The 20,822-nt window shown below is 38.1% G+C and overlaps 1 protein-coding gene across 3 annotated transcripts in view; it reads left to right on the top strand.

Annotated features, from left to right (window-relative positions):
• PPP2R2C (protein phosphatase 2 regulatory subunit Bgamma) overlaps positions 1-20,822 on the top strand; it is a 132,269-nt gene that overhangs the window by 10,852 nt on the left and 100,595 nt on the right. The window contains exon 2 of one of the 3 annotated variants that reach the window (XM_032186022.1): positions 9,517-9,608. The exons of the other annotated variants lie outside the window; for them this stretch is intronic. Within the exon in view, the coding sequence (XP_032041913.1) occupies positions 9,542-9,608 (67 nt within the window). The 5' untranslated portion in view covers positions 9,517-9,541. The remainder of the gene's footprint in view (positions 1-9,516; positions 9,609-20,822) is intronic. 3 annotated transcript variants of the gene reach the window in all.

The following is a 20,822-nucleotide window of genomic DNA, read 5'->3' as shown; positions in this document are numbered from 1 at the left end:
TATTTAGACAGAAAACGATTTTTGTTCCTGAAAGCCAAGGAGCTGGTGTAAATTGGAGGAATTAGTGATTCAGACCCCACAGAGCAAACATCAGCCTGGTTATTACAGATGGGACTTGATAGATGTAGTTATATCGAGGTTAGCACAGGAAGCTCTTCCTTTGTTTCACATTTTAATGACCAAATTCAATCTGTATGGTTGGCATATTATTGTTAGCAATTGAATTTATGTAGTTTTATTTAAAAAAAAATACCCAGTTTGGCCAAGATTCCTTTCCTGAAATGTTGCAAATATTTCCAAGCTCTTTGTGTTCCTCTTGCTAAGACATCTCTGTTCCAGAAATCTCTATTCATAAATTTGTTTGTGCATGAATTTATACATTTGTGGATCTTTATTGTTCAAGACAGTAATGCATCCAGTAACTTCAAACACTTTTGAAGTATTAAGACTAAATAGAAAAAGTTATCTAAATTTTTCCATGGTTAAAATGTAAATTTATATGTTAAAAATGCTCTTAGCTTGAGAGCTAACTCTGACAAATTTAACTGTCTTTTTTAAATCTGATTTTTTTTTTCTAAAGTATTCATCTTCTGGCCATTTCTAAAGTGTTTCATTCTGCAGCTTGACAGAATTAGAATAACTTAAGAGAAAATACTAATTTAGTAGTTTTACATTCTTTGAAATATCTACATCTTATGTTAATGGGGTCAGTATTTGAGTTACCAACTTGGTAACAGAGGATGTCTGAAACATACGCTCTATCACAATAATCACATCCAAATAGTTGAATTTGAAGGATAAGTAAAGGAACCTACTCTGGTATGTTTTCAAAACTGGGCAATGAAAGAATTCATTTTCTTTGCCTTTTGCAGTTTTACAATGCAGTCTAGAAATTGTGACTCCAAAATTTAAGTTGTTATTGTGTAAGTGAATTCTCCCTGGGAATTGAAAGACTGAAAGACAAGATGTGCCAGATAAATACTGGTAACACCTTCTAACTGAAATGTGAAAAACGTAGATAGGTAAGATTTGACTCCATGTGACAAAATGAGATCCCTAAACATTTTGGCAAGGACCTGCTGTCATGGGGGGAACCTGGCACTGTGCAGCAAATTTCCAGCACTCCTGAGCACTGTTTCAGGTAAAAATAGTAGCTCCACCAGCTGCCTTGTCCTTCTTGGACCAGGCATTTAGGAAGTCTTGTTTATTTAGCCTATAAGTGGTGGTTCTTATGAATTTGTATAAAGAGTCTTTTTTTTTGGTTTGTTTTTCCTATTCTTTTTTTCTGTATCTCATTGAGAAACCTTCTGTGGGAGTGCAGGAAGATTTTCTCTAAGTGTTTCCATTTTATTTTTCAAAAGCAGTTTTTACTGATGGGAGGATGCTTAGAGTTTATTGACAGTGCTATTGTAGCACATAGGGCAGAAACGGAGAGCAGGCAAAACGCCTATTCATCCTAATAGCTTTTAAAAGCAATAATCCAACAGTTCCCTGAAGCTTTTATCCAATTCAGAATTCCCAGAGCACCTCATTTCAGCTCTGGGGCTACACAGATCATATCCACGGATGGTCCATTTCTTCTTTTGAAGCTAGCCACTTAAAAAAACTATCCGCTTTTGATGTTTTGTTTTAGTAAAATGACTGCTTGCTCAGGGCCCAGCTCTGTGGTTACATGAGGACTCTCACTGAAGACCTGCTCTGGCCTCCCCTGCTGTCTGCGGCCTTTGTATGAAAGGTGAGGGGAAGAAAATGGTTTTGAAAGTTTTATGAGCTCGTTTCAGAGAGGAGAGGTGTTCTGCATTGCAGACAAACCAAATGCAGAGTAAACACTAAAACAGAAATGCTTTGGCTTTGAGGTGAATACCCGGACAGGCATGCAGGCCCTGGCTGGGCTCCCCTCGCTGCTCCTCTCCCCCCCAGCAGAGTCACTGAGGTGCTGAGTATGCCAGCCTTGGGGTGCATCCAGAGCTGCTGCTCCCGGCCCTCTGACAGCATTGGAAACATGACAATCACTTTTTTTAACCCTTAATAACCCTCGGTTCTAGGACCGAGTCTTTAATAATGTTACAAATACCCATTGATGAGTTCAGCGCTGCCATGGTTGGCCTATTAGAAGTAACCAAGCCTACCAGCTTTAAAGCTGCCTATCTCTCTCTGTGCCCCATGCCATCTTTCCAATTTTCTTTCTTCTGTCACTTGTTTCTAGTTGAGGTGAATTGCTTCCTACCTCTGATTTTGGAAAGTCTCAGCTAGAGAGACTTCCTAGGCACAACTACTTGTGCCTATATCATGGATTTACCACAATAAATGTGATGTAATAAATGAGGTATAGTTTCTCTGTATTTAATATGTTTTAACTCTCAGGTAGCTGGAGTTTTCCTGAACCTGAATCTCAGCTCCAGTAACATATGACACTTGAAGAGGAAGAAGAAGGGCATGCTGATCAAGTCTTGGAGTTCAAAATTAGAGCAGAATCTAAAATGCATCTCTTTGACTAGATGTCTGACATGTGGTCAAGACTGGAAATTACACAAGACAGTACGGATATTTTGGAACTAAATATTTCAGAAGAATAACTTACATTTTCCCTGGTTCATGCAGACTTCTGTCCAAACAACAGATACTTTCTTAAACCTAATGGTCTGCCTTCAAGTTGCCTTTCATGTGCTTCTGGTATGTGTCTTCATGCTGCTAAAGTTTCTTTGATCTACTTTTGGCCAGTATCCAGACCATCTTTTAATTCCCTTTGTGAAATTTCCATATCAGCTTTAATTCCTGCCAGAAGGCAACTGTTCCATCTCTGTTCTACCAGGGCCCCAAAGCTTTAAATTCTCAACATGTCTTTTCCTGGAAATAATACTCCCTGCTCAGACTCCAGGAGAAGTCAGGAATATGTAGATCCCAGCAATGCTGAGGAAAGAAATAAGCAGACAAAAATACAGGCATTCCTTCCTTGACTACAGTTCTCTTTCCATTTGCCACTTGACTTGACTGTGGTGATGCTTGGCTTCTATCTACAGTACTTGTTAGGCTTCAAGCTACAGAAATCTTTATTTAAAAGAAAAAAAAAATATTAGAACAGTAACTCATTTAGCACTCTGCGTTTGCTATTCTTTCTGTTCTCTGTATTTACAACCATTGAATCATGTGAGAGTAAGACCCTGTGCCATTCTTCCATTCTTATTTGTCATTAAAGGACACAGCAATGACTCAAAATCATCTTGGCCTTGGAGGGGTTCATTAGTCTGCATGTGAACCACAGGTGCAAAGGAGGCTCACTGAAATTTCAATAGCCCCTACTCCTTCACTGTTCTGCTGAAAAGGTATTTCTGACTTTGGAAGGTCTGGCAGGCTCCTTGGGTGAAGTCCCAGCTAGGTAGGGTAGTTCCAATGTGCTTGTCTTTGCAGCGGTGTCAGGATTTTACCCTGCTATCATGAGGTAAAGGCTAGTGGTGGTTCCTTTTTAAAGTTTACCACTTTCAAAAGAAGACATAGAATTGGAAGTGACTGGAAGTAATGAAACTTGCTTGAAGAACTTTTATTTTTAATTAAAATGTAATTTTTTCTACTCTGATTTTTGTTTGTCTGTTTTAAACGGAAACACTGTATTCATTTTTGTTAGGAAACAGACCTACCTGTGTTTCCTTCAAGCAACAACCATTTATTCATTAAAATCCTGACAGGTTGTTACAGCCATTATGTACTTGTGACTTGGTATCCAATGACTCTATTTAGAACCTGCCATTGGCTCTGGTGACACTGGATCATGGTGCATAGCTGTATTGTATGTACACATTGTAAGTCCCTAAAAATATGTCTGTATATACAAGCACAGTTTTGTCTTTTGAGAGTCCTGGTTTTAATCTCTACATCTATTTTTTTCTAATCGCTTTGTACACTTACGAATTTTTGTCTTCAGTATTACATTATATGTGTAGTGGATATATAGTGTATAACACTTGATGCTGCAACAGTATTTTTTTTACAGATTTTTTCCAACTCAGTGTGAGAAGAGTTAAAGTAATTGCTTGTGAAAAAGTATAATATATATATAAATTTAATGTACTATTAAAATTATCCTGTTCCATACTGTGACCTTAATACTGTCTCTGTAAGTTTCCTTAGAGCTTAGTGTACACAAATTTTAAATAATCTGGGTATGAACCCATTTCCTTTTCTTTGACGTTTTTCGTCTTCCTTGTGTATGATCTATCCCTTCTGCTTATTGTTTTCTATTATATATCTCATAGATTTTTCTTGAAGCAAAGCTACTGTCCAGATTTTCTCTTTGAGATAATGTTGCTTCAGGCTACTTTTTAACTTTTTGAAATGCAAAGTAATTGTAGTTCAGATTTTAATTGTATGTCTTTTTCTTCTTTTCAAGTATATACTGCCTGGACACATCATCAGTTTGTTATTTAAAGGGCTGATAAATGTGTCTAAGTTGTACTAATTTATGTGGCGATAAAATTCAAATTAATGCTACCAGAAGATCTCTTAATAGGTGAGGAACACAAAAGGTATAATTAAATCTCTGAAAAAAAATTACAGGATATTTCATGAATGTCAGTAACATAGTTTCAGCCCTTAAATAAATGTCTTTGTAACAGATGGTTTTCAGGGTTATCTGTATCAGAAGTTTAAGAAACATACATGTCTTATCAAAATAGTAGTTCTTCCCCTTGATCTGCTTACTTCTGGGCTTGTGCAGATTTGTAAGGTTCATATTGTCCCCCTTTGTTATGCTTTTACAGTTTCCAAAAAAAACCTGTTATGGTAGTAACAAAATGACACTTTGTGTGTGTGCAGAACAAGTGGGCAAATTCTCAACCTGGAGCATCCCTGTAGGTGATGATCCCTGGTAGGAGCATTCCAGAGAGCTTTTGTTGGTTAAGGTAATAATCTCAAAAATGAACCCACTATCAAGGAATAGGTGATGGCTGAAAAACTATAACAGGTGCATTGCTGGGGAAAAAATAAAAATAAAAAAATCACTTGCCAGGTGTAGAATTAGTCACTTCAATTAATCAATTTTACAAGCAGTGGTTACCTTTAGCATAACCCGGTTCAGTCAATTGTGGCAGTGCATCAGGTCTTGTGGTCAAATCCAGTAAGCTGAAGGGAAGAAAAAAGTCACCCGTTCTAGCTCAGGGTCTTTGGAGCACATTTCTTGGTGCACACATCATGTCTTAGTGCATTTTGGGGGTTGCTAGTGACACAGAGTGGGGCATGGTCATCCAGCCCTTTGGAACAGCCATTTATTTGCTTAGCAGTCTTGCTATAGATTCTCACTGTGCTGTGGCTACTCAAAACATGTTAGTTTCCCTTTAAAATCTCAGACAAGCAAGGAGCAGAGGCTTAGCAAAGGAATTTTGTAAAAATTACCTATTTTTCCACAGAACACCAGGGAGTTTAGTGTCTTAAAAACATGAGTAGGGAGTGACCTGTGGCCAATCTTCTGCTGGTCACATTCCTCCTTGTGCTAGCCCAACTTGTGTCTTGCTGATGTGAGCCTGCCATTGCCTTATTCCACCTAGCATGCAGGATGACCCCAGAGCCTTTCCAGATGGGTTTCTGCACTGCACTTTCTCCAGCCCATCCTGACATTTGGAGCTCTTCTGACCCCAGTGTAGAATTTTTTACTTCCCCTTTGCTGAACCTCATCAGGTTTCTCAGGGTCCATCTAGATTCTTCACAGGTGCTGTTTTTTTGCAGCTTTAGAGCCATTTCTTGTTTTCCCTTGGTTTGTAACTGAGAGGTGAAGCAGGGAGTTTGTATTGTTAGTTATATCGCAACATATGTTCATCTGCAATGTCTTGCAGACTTCAGTGCACGGAGAATATACACCAAGTTTGGATGGCACCAAAGTGAATTTTCTGTATGTTTTTTTCATGAATCTCTATAAGGTTTTGGCTACCTCCAGCTGACAATATTATTTGAAATATACCAGAGAGCCATAGACACGTTTGCTTCATGGCAGACTCGTTGATTTTTATTCTTAGTCAGAAAGTTGACATTTTAATTTAATACCTCAAATAGCAACAAGGAGGAATTGCATTTGGTGTGCAGTGCACTTCAAGTAAATCAATGTTCTTTTTAGATTGTATATATATATAAAAAAACACTTCATAGGTTCTTAGCAAAGTCATAGCATATATGATATTGAAACCGTCATTACTTCTTTTTCTGCAGAGATTGTCCATTAAAGCTCAGGTACCAGCAACTCAGTTTTGGATGCTGGAACATAAGTATGGGCTCCCAACCAGTGATGACGACTAATCTGATTCAGCTGTAGGCACAAACTGTCAGGCTCATTTTCCTTCAGCTGCCTTGTTGGCTTGTGAGACTTAAGTGGGACTATAATTTGCAGCAGTCCTGTCCTTTCACATTGTGCAGGAAATGAAAGAGGAAATGTTCAAGCACCTTCTAAGTGTTGTCACTGGGTAAGGAGTGGAGGTGAGGAATCCACTCATCCAGCCATAGATACATAAATTTGTTCATCTAAAGATCTGCACAAAGGGCCTCTCATCATTTATTTTTTTCCAGTAATGAAGATTGAAAGGTAGGTTTTCTTCAGTTCTCAAATGAAGAAAAAAAAAAAAAAAAAAAGAGAGAAAAAAAAAAAGAGAAAAACTGTGATCCCCATAGGTCCCACAGGAAAATCTCTGGTAGATCTGAGCACCAGGTCCAGGGGCTATATTACAGTCCTTATGCACACAATAGATTCTACCTAATATTCCAGCCAGAAGTAGAGGGAAAATTCCAGCTTGGGTAGGGTAGCAGGATATGAGTTCATCCTAAAAATAACATGTGCTTTCTGTCATGAAAGAGCTTTCAGTTTTAATTGGACTAATCTCTGGAACATACATCAGTCGTCAGTGGGGAAATTGCTTTCTTTTTCATTCCATGAACTACTTCCCCAGACACTTAAAATTGTCATATGTTTAAGAATTATCCCATATGATTAAAGTGCCTCTTGAAGTGCTTGAGATACATAGGTCAACATAGACTGCAGGGCAGGTTTAAGAACAATAGTTAAGTTGTGGGGAGGAAATCCAGAGGATGTAAGCGAAGGAACGGCTCTTTGAAGCATTTAACATACTAGGTGCTTGTTCTTGATTGCTTAAGGATCATTTTTGAAGCAAATGTAGGTTACCTTCAAATTATGAAATAATATTGCATTTGAGGTAGGATAAAGGCAGTAAAGGCTTTGGGGAAGGATGGATTATTAGAAACTATCCCCAGATATTTCGGAGTGTTTGAGTTCTTTTCTATGTCTGGAGAGAAAATAATTGGTGATATCCATGCATTGTTACTGGAATATGTAGATTATCCATTTATCACGGTCTTTTTTGGGCAGCTTTTTGATATTTTGAGAGAGGTTTAGGTCATGTGTGAAACCTAAGGTCATCAGTGTTCCCCAGTGATGTTAGCTCTTTCTTTTGGATTTCCTTAGTATTTTTCACATGAAGAAAAGGGACAGATTTACAAAAATTCCTGTTAGAAGAATTGCTACTAGGAGGAAAATTAACTCTATCCTAACTGACACCAGGACACTGTCTCATTTGTCTCGGGAGCAAAACTATAATTTTTCCTCAAAATATTTTTTCCCCATTTCTAATATTTTAACTAGTCTAGGCAGAGCTGTGCTTGCTTAACTGTTTACCATTGTGGACAATTCTTTGTGATCATAGTAATCTTATCTAGTTACATTTTATCACCTGTGTTAGAACTTCTGAAATATTGAAAATATAGTTCAGTCATATGTATTTTGGCATAATAAGTTTTAATGACAGCCTCGGCTGACACTTCCCATGAAGTAGCAACCTGGAAGGTGAACAGAACACCCACCTGTAGTGCTCAGGACACTATTAATCATTGTCCTGTGGTTTTGAGCCAACTTACTATGTCTAACCTTAACAGTTAAACATTGGATATATAAAATATGGCACTATATATGTGAACAATTGTTATTATTTTTCTTGGAGATACCTCATCCTGACCAGATTCTGCTTATAATCGTAGTCCATGGGTCGTCATAGTCCATTGCAGTTAGATAGTCAGAGTTGAGCTGTTTTGTTCCTTATTATGTTGGAAATTTGGAGCTTCAGGAAGAAAAAACAGTGTAGAGTTTTAGCAAATAAAGACATGAAAATGAGGAAAATGTTCTGTTTGGTCTCTTTGCTCAGGAAGTGAGCAATATATAAATTTGTTTTGTGCAAATAAGAAATAAAAAATCCTATTTATCTCTACGCTCACCCTTTAGCATACACCTAGCAGAAAGATTGAGTTTAAGTAATTGACTCAATAAACATTGATACATTTTTTTTTCTAGCAAAGCTTCTCTGCCATATTTTTATCATCGTTTTCTTGGCTTGCTTCCCATGCTTTTCAGCAGCTCTGAAACATATATAAAGTGCACATTTATGGGCTTTGTCTTGTCTCTCAATTCACTTGCAAGATCAACATTGCTGTTGACCGAAGTTAAGCAAATGCAATGAAGGCTGATATGTTTCTAATTAATTATGGGAAATTGTGCCTGTCTGTGAGCATCAGTATGTATTGCACACTCCTACCAGGAAAAAAAAGGTTGGTCTTAAGCTTCCACACTTCTGTGTGTAAGCTTGACAGTATTTTCTCCAACAAGAATCATTGTGGTACTGCTGAAAGATACGCAGAGATCACTTTTGGAAGCAAACATACTTGTTTTAGTAAGGCTTCAGAGAATTGTTTTTGAAATTGTAAAACATTGCATTCATCACCACACTCAAAAGAATGATTTATTCATATACTTTGGACAGGGTTGTTTTGTCTCTTCTTCTCTCTAACGGATTGCGTTTTGTTAGATAGAAATCATTTGTATGTGTCACACTGAAAACTGGTGGCTGAAAACTTGTCTAAGCTGAAAAAAACGAGGATAGTGGAAGGTTTTACTCTTTTTTTTTTTTTTTTCTTCTTTAATAGTTGTCTTATTTAGGGCTTGTTTTTGTGGTAACCATATTTAGATTAATGTGGAATTAAATAAAATGCATATAAGGAATGAATGGGACGTGAAAAGGAAAAGAACTGCTTCTCTCTTATGGTCTCTGTAAAGGAAACATGAAGAACAGACTAAGAAACTTGCCATTTTGAAAGGGAGGGAGAGGGGACAGAGTTACCAATGACACATACTTGTTCACGTTTGGGTTGAGAGATTAATCTAAACATGATTTCCTTATTTATTTTATTTTATTTAGGCTGTGTATCTAGTAAAGTTGATTCTTAATGGTCACATCCCAGCTTGCTGTCTAGGTAACTGGCAAGAGCAACATCAACTCATGAACCAAAGAATCCAGCTTGCAGTCCAAGCAGACAAATGGAGCTCCACAGAAGATGTGAAAGTAACCCAAATGTTTCAGTAGGAAATGGGGGTTCTTCACTACACCCCAAAATGTATTAGTTTCTCTTTTTCTTCACTTGTAATGTGGAACGTGCTGGCTGACAGCACTGGAAATTAAGTCCTCTATTTCTCCACAGGAGAGGTATAGCAAGGGCAGCAGCAATGCAAGCTTCCCCACATTGTCCTGCCAATGTTCCTCAACCCAGTTCTGAAGAGGTCACTTCTGGAGGTGAGTGGGTGGATGAGTCTCTGTCCACGCAGTTATTGCTGCCAGGCAGTGGTTCTTGCAGGACAGGCTGTTGGACGGAGACTGCCCCCGTGTCTTGAATGATCCACCAGTCTTTAACAGATAATCACTTCATGTATGGTAAAACAACGTGGGCTGGATTCATTGAGGTTGCATTATTCTGCTTGACTGCTGTCACATTTTGGTATTTCTTTGTGGTTGGATGGCACCCTTATATTTTTTTCTTTTTCTTTTTGCACTGTTTTGTTTTCAGAGGTTTTGTCAATGCTTTATGTACACGTCTATGAAGTAGCATGCGAATAACTGAATGCAGTCTGGTTGTAAATGTGATGCAGAAGAACGGTTACTGATGGCAGCCGTGTATGCGAGGGGGGCTCTAGAGCACTAGACCAGGAGGCATGCTTTGAAATGCACCAAAAATTGATAAGAAAGTGAATGTTGGTTTCCAGTATCTAAATTAACTATTAGGTTTCTGTTGTAAAGCCATATCTTAACATTTTCTCTTTTCATAATCACTGTGTAATTTAGATATTAGCACCCATTAAGCTGGTAAACTAATGCTCTTTTTTAGATTATTTTTCAACTAATGAAATCTGTCTATCTAGTTAGACGTGCAACATCCTACATGTATGCTATATGAAAGTATTGGGTATATGTTGCGGTTGCAGTATTGTTGTCATCTAAAACAGAAGATATATGATAGATAATGCGAGAAGTAATATGACTGATAGGAGTTTTCAGAATAAAAATAATGGGTGCTTATATGCGTGACAAATGAATTTTCATGTACGTTCCTGGATTTATTTAAGTGCTACATACTTCAAACACTGTGAGTATTATTCTGTTTTCAGTCAAATTTAAATCTTTTAAATATACAAATGTAATACAGAAAATGGGAACAAAAGCTTAGTAAGGCTGTTAGGCTATGGCGAATCACTTCTGCAGCTTCAGATGTTTTGTGAAGGATTTGTAACAACTTCATTATCTTTTATAGTTGAAGCCTGCAGGTCTGTTTAACTCTGCTTGTACAGTTGTTTGTAAACAGGTAGGATAACAGTAGAGCATACTACAATTCAAATTTAGCATTAATACTGTTTCCACAAGATAGAAGTTAAGAAGTTAATTCATCAGAAGTTAATTTTCCTGCCTAGGTAGGTTTCAGAGTATTGTTCATTACATGTACAGCTAAAGCAATTTTTAATTTTTTTTTTTTTTTTTTTTTTTTTTTTTTTTTTTTTGTCATGGTACAAGTGATATAGGATTTGGTTCATAATCAAAATCAGCAGTGGCATCCTGTTGCAAAGTAATTTATGACTGATCCATAAATTCAGTTTAAGTGAAAGAAGAGCTTCAGGATCCTTGTCATGACAATCAGTGGCATTAGGTAGTATAATATTAGGCATATTTGCTAATAAGTCAGCTTATTTAGTGTTTTTATGGTGCTAATAAATCACTGTGGAATTTATTATTCAGCTCTTTCAAATGCAGTGCAGATTGCAGTCTTCTCACTGTCACTGCCAAAGCCATAGTGAGGCAGGCTGGCCTCCCACTCTCTTCTGTAGACCAAGTCCAGAATTCAGCTCAAACCTACCACTAGGCCACACAGACCTTTGAAGATAACTATACAACTTATCACCATTAAATCTTTTTTATAGTAGACTGTATTTTAAATTCAAGTACAAAAATACAGTCAAATCATCATCAGTACAGACACAGAGGTGTGGAAAAGGAGATAATTTTCTCACATTGCATTTTATTCATACTGCATTTGTCTTTCTGTTTCTTCATGTGTTACCTTCAAATTCTAATTAATACAGAGCCTGATATTAGTATGCATTTATCTTGAATAATGGTGATGTAAAGCAGTGTGCTTGTAAAACACGGTATTACCCAGAGCATAAATAAATAAGATAATCCTTATAACCTTGATCCTGGAATCAACTGTATAAGCAATTCTGTTGACTCCAGTAGGACTGGTCACATGAGAAAAGACATCAGCATTATGTTCATAGCTACAGGGTGCTATTTCAAGAGCTTCAATTTTATCATCTTTTCTTTAACTCCAGTTATATCCTAATGATTTTACAGCCTTACTGATTAAGTCCAAGGACTGGGAGCACAGCGAAATAAACCAGTCCTTGGAGAATGTATATCAATGTCTTGACTGAACCACTGAACCACAGTGAGTTGGCTCAAAGGCTTCATGTTCAATTCACAAACTAGTTTTTCTTCCAGACCACTAGATAACAAGAGAATTGGAGGGACATGCCTAGAATTTTGTGTCGTGTCAGAGGCAGAAGTTGCAAAGAAGGGATAAGTAACTGTTCAGGTTCACATTGAATAATGTGTGGACTGTGCATGGCCACAGGTGGGAAAACTCCTTGCTAAAACTTTGTTTTCTGTCTATGAAGATAATAGAGATCTGTATTTATATGCCAGTGATCTGGAATGGGCTTCACACGTGCCTGGTCTGCTGGAGGTGGCTGTAGAAAAGCATTTCCATCACAGGTTTGAAGCTGGTGTGGAGACATCAGGTAGTGTGTGGTCTTCTGGAAGTAGCTATGTAATGTTAGATTGTTCAAAAGCAAGTGTTTATTTGGTGTACTTAGCAATGTTTCATGTGTCAACATTGGACTTCTAAACATAAATGATTGAGACACAGCAGAAGGAAATTCCTTATAATCTCAAAGCTAAGGCACTGGAGTCCGTAAGCAAAAGGAAGACCAAAGAACCAAAGCTATCCGATCTGAAAGCTCATTACTTAGGTTTCAGGCTCTGCAGCTGGTTTCATTGATATACCATGTACTTATCATGGGCTCCAAGTATGACATCATTTAGTATTACTGTAGTTATAGGAATAAATTTGTCACTTGTCTTCCCAGGTTTCAGGGAGGGTTAAGTTTGCACCCATTTCCATCCATTCATCTCTAGGTTGGCAGTTTAAGTCCAGCCAACTTTGTTGGTGACTCAGTTTGTTAGTTAGCACCCATATAGAAGTGTATTTGAAGAATGTTGATTTATATATTTATTTAGTTCATAGTAGTCTGCAGTGTTACTATGGCATTTGTAAGGGTTCAAGTGTTTGCTTGCATGCAACTCATTGTAGGATCAACCAACGCTGTGAGTTCTCAAGGGCAGGAAATGCATTCTTGTGTTTGTACGCCCCAATCCTGCCTGAGACTTTTGAATACTCTGTAATACAGATAATACGGACGTATGTATTTGTAACATCTCTGTGCAAGGGGAGCAAACAAGGTAACAATCCACCAAAACCCACAATAACTATTTAACCCATTTAATTCTTTTCTCTTGAGCACCTGAGAAATTAAGACCCATGGAAATTGCTTTTGAGAGTGTCACTGTTATCTTGTAGCAGAGTAGTTGAACTCAGACACTGAAGCAGGGACAAAATACTACAAACACAGTATGATGTATGCAAGTAAAAATAAAAAGGTGATACAGAATATATATCTTCTTCCAGTGTCATCTTGCTGTAAACATAGAGATACCTGTCTCATCCTCTGCACTCCATAAAAACCTAGCTTACAAATCAGAATTGAATTTGATCTGCACTTTAATGGATCCTGTGCCAAGATGCTATGGACCTTTGTGGACATTCTTTTGCTTGGTCAGATGCTTTAGGCTCTCCTAGTGAGATGTGGTCAATTAGGAACTGTGCTCTTTTTTGTGATACATATGAGTGTGCTTCAAGAAAAAGAAAACTTCAAACTTTTTTTTTTTTAAAGGACAGATTAATAAGTACTTTAATAAAAATTGAAGGATTGATTAAAATTTATCTGTAATGAAAAAAGAAATCCAAGGAAATCCTGAAGAAAGATGACCAAATTTGAGATGTGAGTTGGAATTTTAGGGCAAAGATGGCTGGAATTTATGGAGTTCACGGTAGCATTGTCTACCAGTGCCAATCTGTGGATATTTATGTGCAGTGCTGAATGACACAGTGACATCTGTATTGCTCTGTGGTTTGCCAAAGAGGGGGGAGGGGGGAGGCTTATTTTCCTAATTAAGTAGGAGAGAATGATAGCTGTTTTCTGAAAATTTGTGACCAGGGCTGGGAGGACAAGGTACTGTTTGTTTTCTAGGATAGGAGCAGTTGAGTGAAATTCTGAACAAATGCATTGATTCTGGATACCAGTTGCTGTTTGGAAAACTCCACCGTGTTTCTGTCAGCAGCATCTACACCAGCCTTGTAACTCATGGAGTCTCAGTGTTAGCTCAGTAAGGAGTTACAGGCTTCCAGGAGGTACCTTTCATTAAAGGAACGTCTTGAAAATAATTTGAACATCTGTTTGGGAGCATTTGATTCAAGATTGTGTGCTGCTGCAGTCCTGCCCAGTGGCTGCAGAAGGTAGAGAGAATATCTTGTGGCCTGTGTACTTCTCCTGTCATAGTTACACAGCTGGAGGTGTAGTGGCTGTGGCAACTGCACTATGAACTTGGTGACTCTACACAAGGTAGAAGAAGCTGGAAGAAAAATCGAGTTATGCCTTGCCTGCAAATAATAACATTTTTCAATCCACAGTGCTGCTGGTTGCATGCTGGTGGGGATCATTATTTTCTAGTGTTTCCCTCATGATGGTATTTTTCTTCCTTAGTCTTCATGCTGTCGTGCTTGTGCTGTTAGCTGAGTTATATATGGTCTGTGTGTTTCTGGTCTGCTTGTAGATGAGGCTGTGTGTAGAGACCTGTTCCGCTCATTGACCCTAGTCATTGACATCTTTTCACAAGAACAGGAAATTAATGAATAAAACATTATTGTTTTAATATTAGATACAGAGGAAGTCTTCCCTGTTTACAGGATTGGTTTTGTAGTATCAGTGAACTGAGTTTATTCATGTTAATTTTAAAGCTATGTGCAAATGTTGAAGCTTGCTGTTTCTGGTAGCTAGATGGGGAACTGCTTGGTAATGGGAGTGAAGGAATGGTTATCATCACCAAAAAACAAATCACAGTAAAACAAAAGAAGAAACAACAAGGAAACCCTCTCCCATGCTGGAAAATTTTGTAAACTGTGCCAGCTATCTGATAAATTTCTCCCCTGACCGAGGCTTCACAGTTTAGATTAGTTGTGGTATTAGTTGTCAGTTTAGATTAGCTGTCTTTTGTTGCAGGCGATGCAGCAAAGCAAGATCTCCAGTTCTCCACAATGCTGTATTTCATCTGGGCAGTAAATTAGGTCTTTTTTTTATTTTTATTTTTTTATTTTTTTCCCTCTTTTCTTTCTTTCCATGAACCAAATAAACTTTAAATCTGAACTGAGTATTTGGAAACAGGGAAAAACAAACAAACACCACTGTTGTTGCTCATTTTCACAGGGTCCAGTGCTGTGCTTGAAGGCACAGAGAGCTGTGGTATGAAAGCAAACATCTCACTGGAGTCAGTGTTAGTAATGTCAGCTGAGCGAAGACTTCTGGGCTATGTCCAAGACTGAGTGTGATCTAAATGTTAGGTGTCACTTAAAAATGTGTAATGGAGAGTGGGATGGAGGCAGAGAGGAGTAGTGGGATGGGGAAGGAAGATGAGGTTGTAGCAGTAAAATGGGAGGGTGTATTCACTTAGGATCATTGCCTTACTCCTCAAACAGGTCCCATAAAGGCAGAAAAAGTCACACCAGGAGCATACACAAACATGCTGGTAGGAATAGCAAAGAAGGAAGGATCCCTATGAGTATTCTTAAGAAAGCACAACATGCAGACAAGCCTGATGGTACGTACTGTGTCTGGTCTGACCCAGAAAAAACAGCTGTTGCTCTTCTCTACAAGCTGATGCCTTCAAGGGGGCATGTTACACAAGAACAAAATTGTCAGGATGGGAATGGGTAAATGTAACAGGGCAGGCTAAGCCAATGAAGCTAATTTTGCCATATTTTATAAATGTATATATATAAAATATATTGCAAGAAATATACGTGTATTTTTGCTTTTCTCTGATTGGAATAAGGTTTTGCATTTCATTTTAAGTGTTTTCTCCTTGATCTGTCTCTTTCAAATAGAGCATGCTTTTCAGGGCAGCAGCATGTTCTGTTATTGAAAGAGGCTGCTCGGCCATGCATCCCTTATTCTGAATGCTTTAGGATAGTTATAGGGTTTCTGCAGAAATAAGTAAATAGATCTTTAGCAGCAATTTTGAAGATAAGAGCTTAGTGTGCACACCTCTCCTTTTTTTTTTTGACTTCTTTTTTTTTTTTTTTTTTTTTTTTTTTTTCTTTTCCAATAGGCCTTTCTTAGATAAAGCTTTTCATTATAGGTAACCTGTAGTACATGGTAACATTGACCTGTGGCACTCACCATACTAGTCAGCATACAAAAGATAAATTCATTTATCTGTTCAGTTTTCTCTTTCTCCTCTTTTTATGAGGACTCTCTTTCTCTCTTCTGGTGAAGTCTTCCTATCTTGAAGACTCCACAGCAGGTAAAGTCAGAATAGTAAAGTCTTAAATCTTGCTTGTGGTAGATTCTACTGTTTTTCAGAGTTGGAAAGGGCTTGGTAGTACCTCAGTGCGATTTTTTTTCCCTGCTGCTCTTGCTGGCAGATGGTCCTGTAGGGACTTTTGCCAGCAAGTGCAAGTCAGAATAGCCTCTAGGTGCGGCTGCCCCAGTGGAGATATCGGGCAGCCTTTCCTTGGTGCTGAGCTCAGAAGCAGCCCACTAGCCAGCCTATTATTTTCAGAGGTATCTCTTATTTTTCTTTCAGTAATCACAGTAGCTGCAAAGGAGGGGATTTAGCTCCCCATGGGAGTTGTGGAATGTAGCAAACTATGAACGTAAATGATCATTACAAAATAAATGACTGGAAGAGGGAGCTTTCAGTCTTAACGCCTCTCCGAAACTGCAGAGGTACCTTTTAAAAAATAAGATTTAACATTAAATTTCTGTTCAAAACAAATATTCCTTCTGAAATATAAACTTAATTAATTAAGAGTTTTGTGGCTTGGAATAATGTTCATGATGCCTGTGAATGCTGCTCTACTATTACTGCTCTGATAGTTCTGTTTGTAACTACCAACAACTTTTAAATAATTAAAGAATTGTGTAAAATATTGGAATTTTATTTTGTTGATGAGAATTCCACTTCTTATGTCAGATTCTTTTTGAACTGATTTTTTTCATTCTTCTGTAGTTTGCTCCAAATCCTCCCCTGAACACTTGCCAGTCTGACCTCTAGTACTGTGGATTAAAAAAATCGCAGAACTCCAGATGGTCCACTTCATGTAATGAGGGCACCTTTATTTGACAGGGATTTAAGTATGAAACCACTCATGTGAGTTAAAAATCCAACAAAGAAAATAAACCATCTTAATCAGCAGTCCTTAAAAATTATGTATGCAGCTTCAGACATCTGTGAGTTGTAGCACAGCGCTGGATTTCAAAGACCTTTAAAGACTTCCCAATTTTTTTTCACAGGCTATCAGAGAGATGTCAGAGCTATCTAAGGCTGATTAAATATCACAGAAGACTGTGTTATGTTGGTAAATATCCCATATTTTCTGATCTCTTTTCTAATTACTATAGTAGCATGGCATTTTTTTTGCAGCTATGCAGAAGTGGGTTTTGGTGTCATCAGTGAGTGGGTATAGAAGATGGTGTGGATAGCATCATCCCTTTTGTGCCCCTTGAGGCCTAAAGCAGATATTTTTTTGTAATCTTTTGCTGGATATCTTCCAAACTGCACTAATCTGAATTCCAGGACATCCTCCGTGCATCCTCTGGCTCTGAGAAATGCTTGATAGCAAGAGAATATTTGACAAAACTGCTGGTGAAAATACTCCCCTTTCTTCCATGTTAGGTAGTTGTGGTGGTGACTGCAAGGAGTCAGAACTGGTGGGTGCTAAACTTTTTTTTTAATGTGAAAAAGGATTTATACTTAGAAGACACCAACCATGATGGTACAACAGGAAAGCCCCTGGCTCCCCGAACAAAACCGTCCATTGACTTGAATTGTGCAGATATTTGACTGAATACGTTGTTCAGCTCTGCCATAAATCACAATCAGATGTACGTCTTGTTGTTTATTGTGCGGCAGCCCTAAGAGTCACTTGGCGCAGCTGGTTCTGTAAACACACCAGAAGGAGGTGGTTTGTGCCTGGAGGAATGTTTCTGTTAAGCAGGAGACAAGAGGCGATGCGTGGAAATATTATTAAAAAGAGGGGGGGAACGTGAGGTCACGGTGACCGTGCTGGTCAGCACAAGCAGCAGCTGTCACAAGAACCTCGCCGCCGAGGGTCTTTATGTGATGCTAATCCGTTTGTCGCAGCGCCCTGGGGACTACGGTTTGCTTTAGCTAAGCTCAGAGCTGAAGTTAGATCAAGCAGATCTTCCAGTCTATGAAAACATTCTTCATGTTGAAAATATTCTCACGTTGCCCTTAATCACCATTTTCTGGCAAATGCTGGTGAAACATAATCCTAATGCTGTAATATCTGACAGCAATTGTCTCCCTATTCACACAGCTGTGTGACAGTCTTCCTAGAGACCCTGGGACTCCAGTGATGACTCCAATAACTTAAGATAAGCTACAGAACTTTGCTGGCTAACAGCAAACTACAGAAAATGTATATTTTTTTCTAATCTCTTGCATGCTTATTCCCCCTTCAGCCATGCAGCAAAATACATAGAAAGATGCATGAGATTTCCTCAAAAATCCTCAACGTAAATATGCAGAAAGAGGCAATCATCTTATTAGGACAAACTTGGAGGACTTCAGGTGAGTGAGAGACTCCCAGACAATTTCATCTTAGTTTAAGGTGTTTAGATGAAGAAGTGGTAGTGCAGGGGTCAGGAGGGAACAAAGTGCTTTGTGAAGTGACTGACAGCAAAGAGATGAAGATCCATGCTTGTCCACGGATTCCAGGCAGATTCATTCTCATTCTCTCTCTCTGATGAGTTTCCCAACCATAATTGGTCCGTAATCTGTCTTCAGAAACGTTTATGACTCTCACCGTTATTCCTGGCTAAACTGGATTTGAGTTGAGTTCAGATTGTCTCAGCAACAGATTTCAGATGTCATTAAATAATGAACAGTCATGTATAAGAAATGCAAGAATACTCATTCCTTCTGTAATCTTGGCCAAATGAATCTTTTACTCCCTGCATGTTTTTCAAAACAGTTTTGTATGTTTGCTATTAGTGAACTATTAGGATATAGATAATGTACGAGTACTGCTGTGGAACTGAATAAAATTATATTGGGAATATGGCTGGCGTTAGTTTACTTTTAATCCATTTTTCACCTATTATTAAATGTAAAAATAAAAAATAAGGGAATTACAAGCAGTGCCATAAATCAAAGTGTGTCCTGAACTGCAGAGCAAGTCATTTTTATGAGAACAAGCCCCTGTATTTATAATAAATCAAATTCTTTATCTTTTGAGCTTCCTGATTAAAGTAATTAGTCATTTATGCTGATACAAAGCCATCAGTGAAAGCATTGCTTTATTTCACAAGTATTGAATCTTAAATTATTTTGTAAGGGTCATTGGTTATAATCAGCTAGACTTTGTAATGCAAATTTGTTGTTTTGTGGGTGGGGAAGTAGTTTCTTCTAAGCTAGGTTAATACCCTGAGTAGCTCTCCTTCTGCACTTGGGACAAACTGCCTGTAAATGGTTTGTGTCATTACCTAAGAGGTTGTTTACAGCTTGAATGTGGGAAAAAAAAGTAATTTTAAGATTGTACCATGAAAGCCAATGTAAAATGCCATGTGATATATGCCATGATAGGTGGAGTTGGGTAGGGCATTGGTATTAAGTGATGCTTAGTACTGAAAGTTTGTGAGTGCTGGTCAGGATGATGTATGTGATTTTCTCCCAGTAAGCTGCTGTGCTGCTTTCCTCTCTTTTGAGACCCCCTTTTAATACCTACCCATGCCCAGGAGCAGCTGTGGAGAGGTCTGGTTAGTGCCATTCCCGGCCCTTGGAAACTGGGGAACTGCATCTGCTTCGTACCTGCTGATGCCCGAGGGATTTAGTTTGGGATGCAAGTACTTTTTTCCCCATTCGCATAAAACAGAGGCTGTCACCAAGCTAAAATTCCTGCTCTTGGGCTATGGGAAAGCAGATGTGAAATCTGACTTCCTCCTGCTCTGCTTCAGCTGTCAGTTAAGTTAGTCTGTTGTGGGGTAGGCTGGAGCAGGCCTGACTTTCCAGTATGAAAGCATTCCTGCAGCCAGGCTCTGATAGTTGCTCCCCTATTTCCAGATACTGCTTCAGACCGATACGTACTTCACATCATTTCCACAAAACTGACCCTTAATCTAGAATAAATCCTACAATGCAGACAACAGGTTGTGATTCTGTGGTCAAGAGCAGTTCAAAAGTCTCCTGAGTTGTTTTTTGGACGTTAGCTGGGGAAGCCTATACTAACAGGTAGACTGAGTAGGATGTGCCAAGAAATTTCAGTGTAAGGCTAGCTTTTCCTCTGATGGCATTCTAGTTCTGTCAGTACTGGTCTCCCTTTTTTTTTTCCTATTTTTTTGGCTAAATTTTTCATTATATTTAATGAAAATATAATGAAGTTTTATATATATATTTATATATATAAATTAAATTTTCTATGCAAAACTCCAAGGATAATTCTGAATGTCAGATTCCTTAATTTCTTATTAGATTACATGCTTTCCTTAGAGTTAAAATAAGGGAAACCTTCCCATCAGTTACTTCGGCCACCTGCTGTGCAAGCTAATAATGCCATGCTAATCTAAAAGGGAGTGTCAGTCACAGGCACATTTGAATTCCAGTGTACCAGGAAGGAGACAATTAAAAGAGGGAAATTAGCTGAACTAGTGCTTTTTTTTTGTACTAATAAATTTTAAAAGCAACTGCCTGAGTAAAGTCTACAGCCAAACAAATGCATAAAGAGTGGAAAGTGTGTTTTTGAAGATGTACAGGTCTGTTTACAGAAAGTGAGTTATGTACTTGTAAACTGTAATTGTAAAATATTAATAATGAAAGGTTACTATAGGTGTTTTATTTATTTATTTATTTATTTATTTTTTAGATAATACTTCTGTGAGTAATGCTATTGAAGTCAAATTTGTTTTAGTAGAGCTTGTGGAGAAACAAGTAATAACATCTAGCGTGTGAATTTGAGAGGTTCAGATTAGAAAGGAGAAGGGTGGTTGTGACTGGGAGTAGGCAGATGTGAGATCTGGAGTTTTTTTTTTCTTTTGTTAATAGTGA

The sequence above is a fragment of the Aythya fuligula genome, chromosome 4, assembly GCF_009819795.1.
Source record: "Aythya fuligula isolate bAytFul2 chromosome 4, bAytFul2.pri, whole genome shotgun sequence".
NCBI lineage: Eukaryota > Metazoa > Chordata > Aves > Anseriformes > Anatidae > Aythya > Aythya fuligula.
The sequence above is the reverse complement of the archived record's forward strand: the minus strand, read 5'-3'. Positions and strand labels throughout refer to the sequence as shown.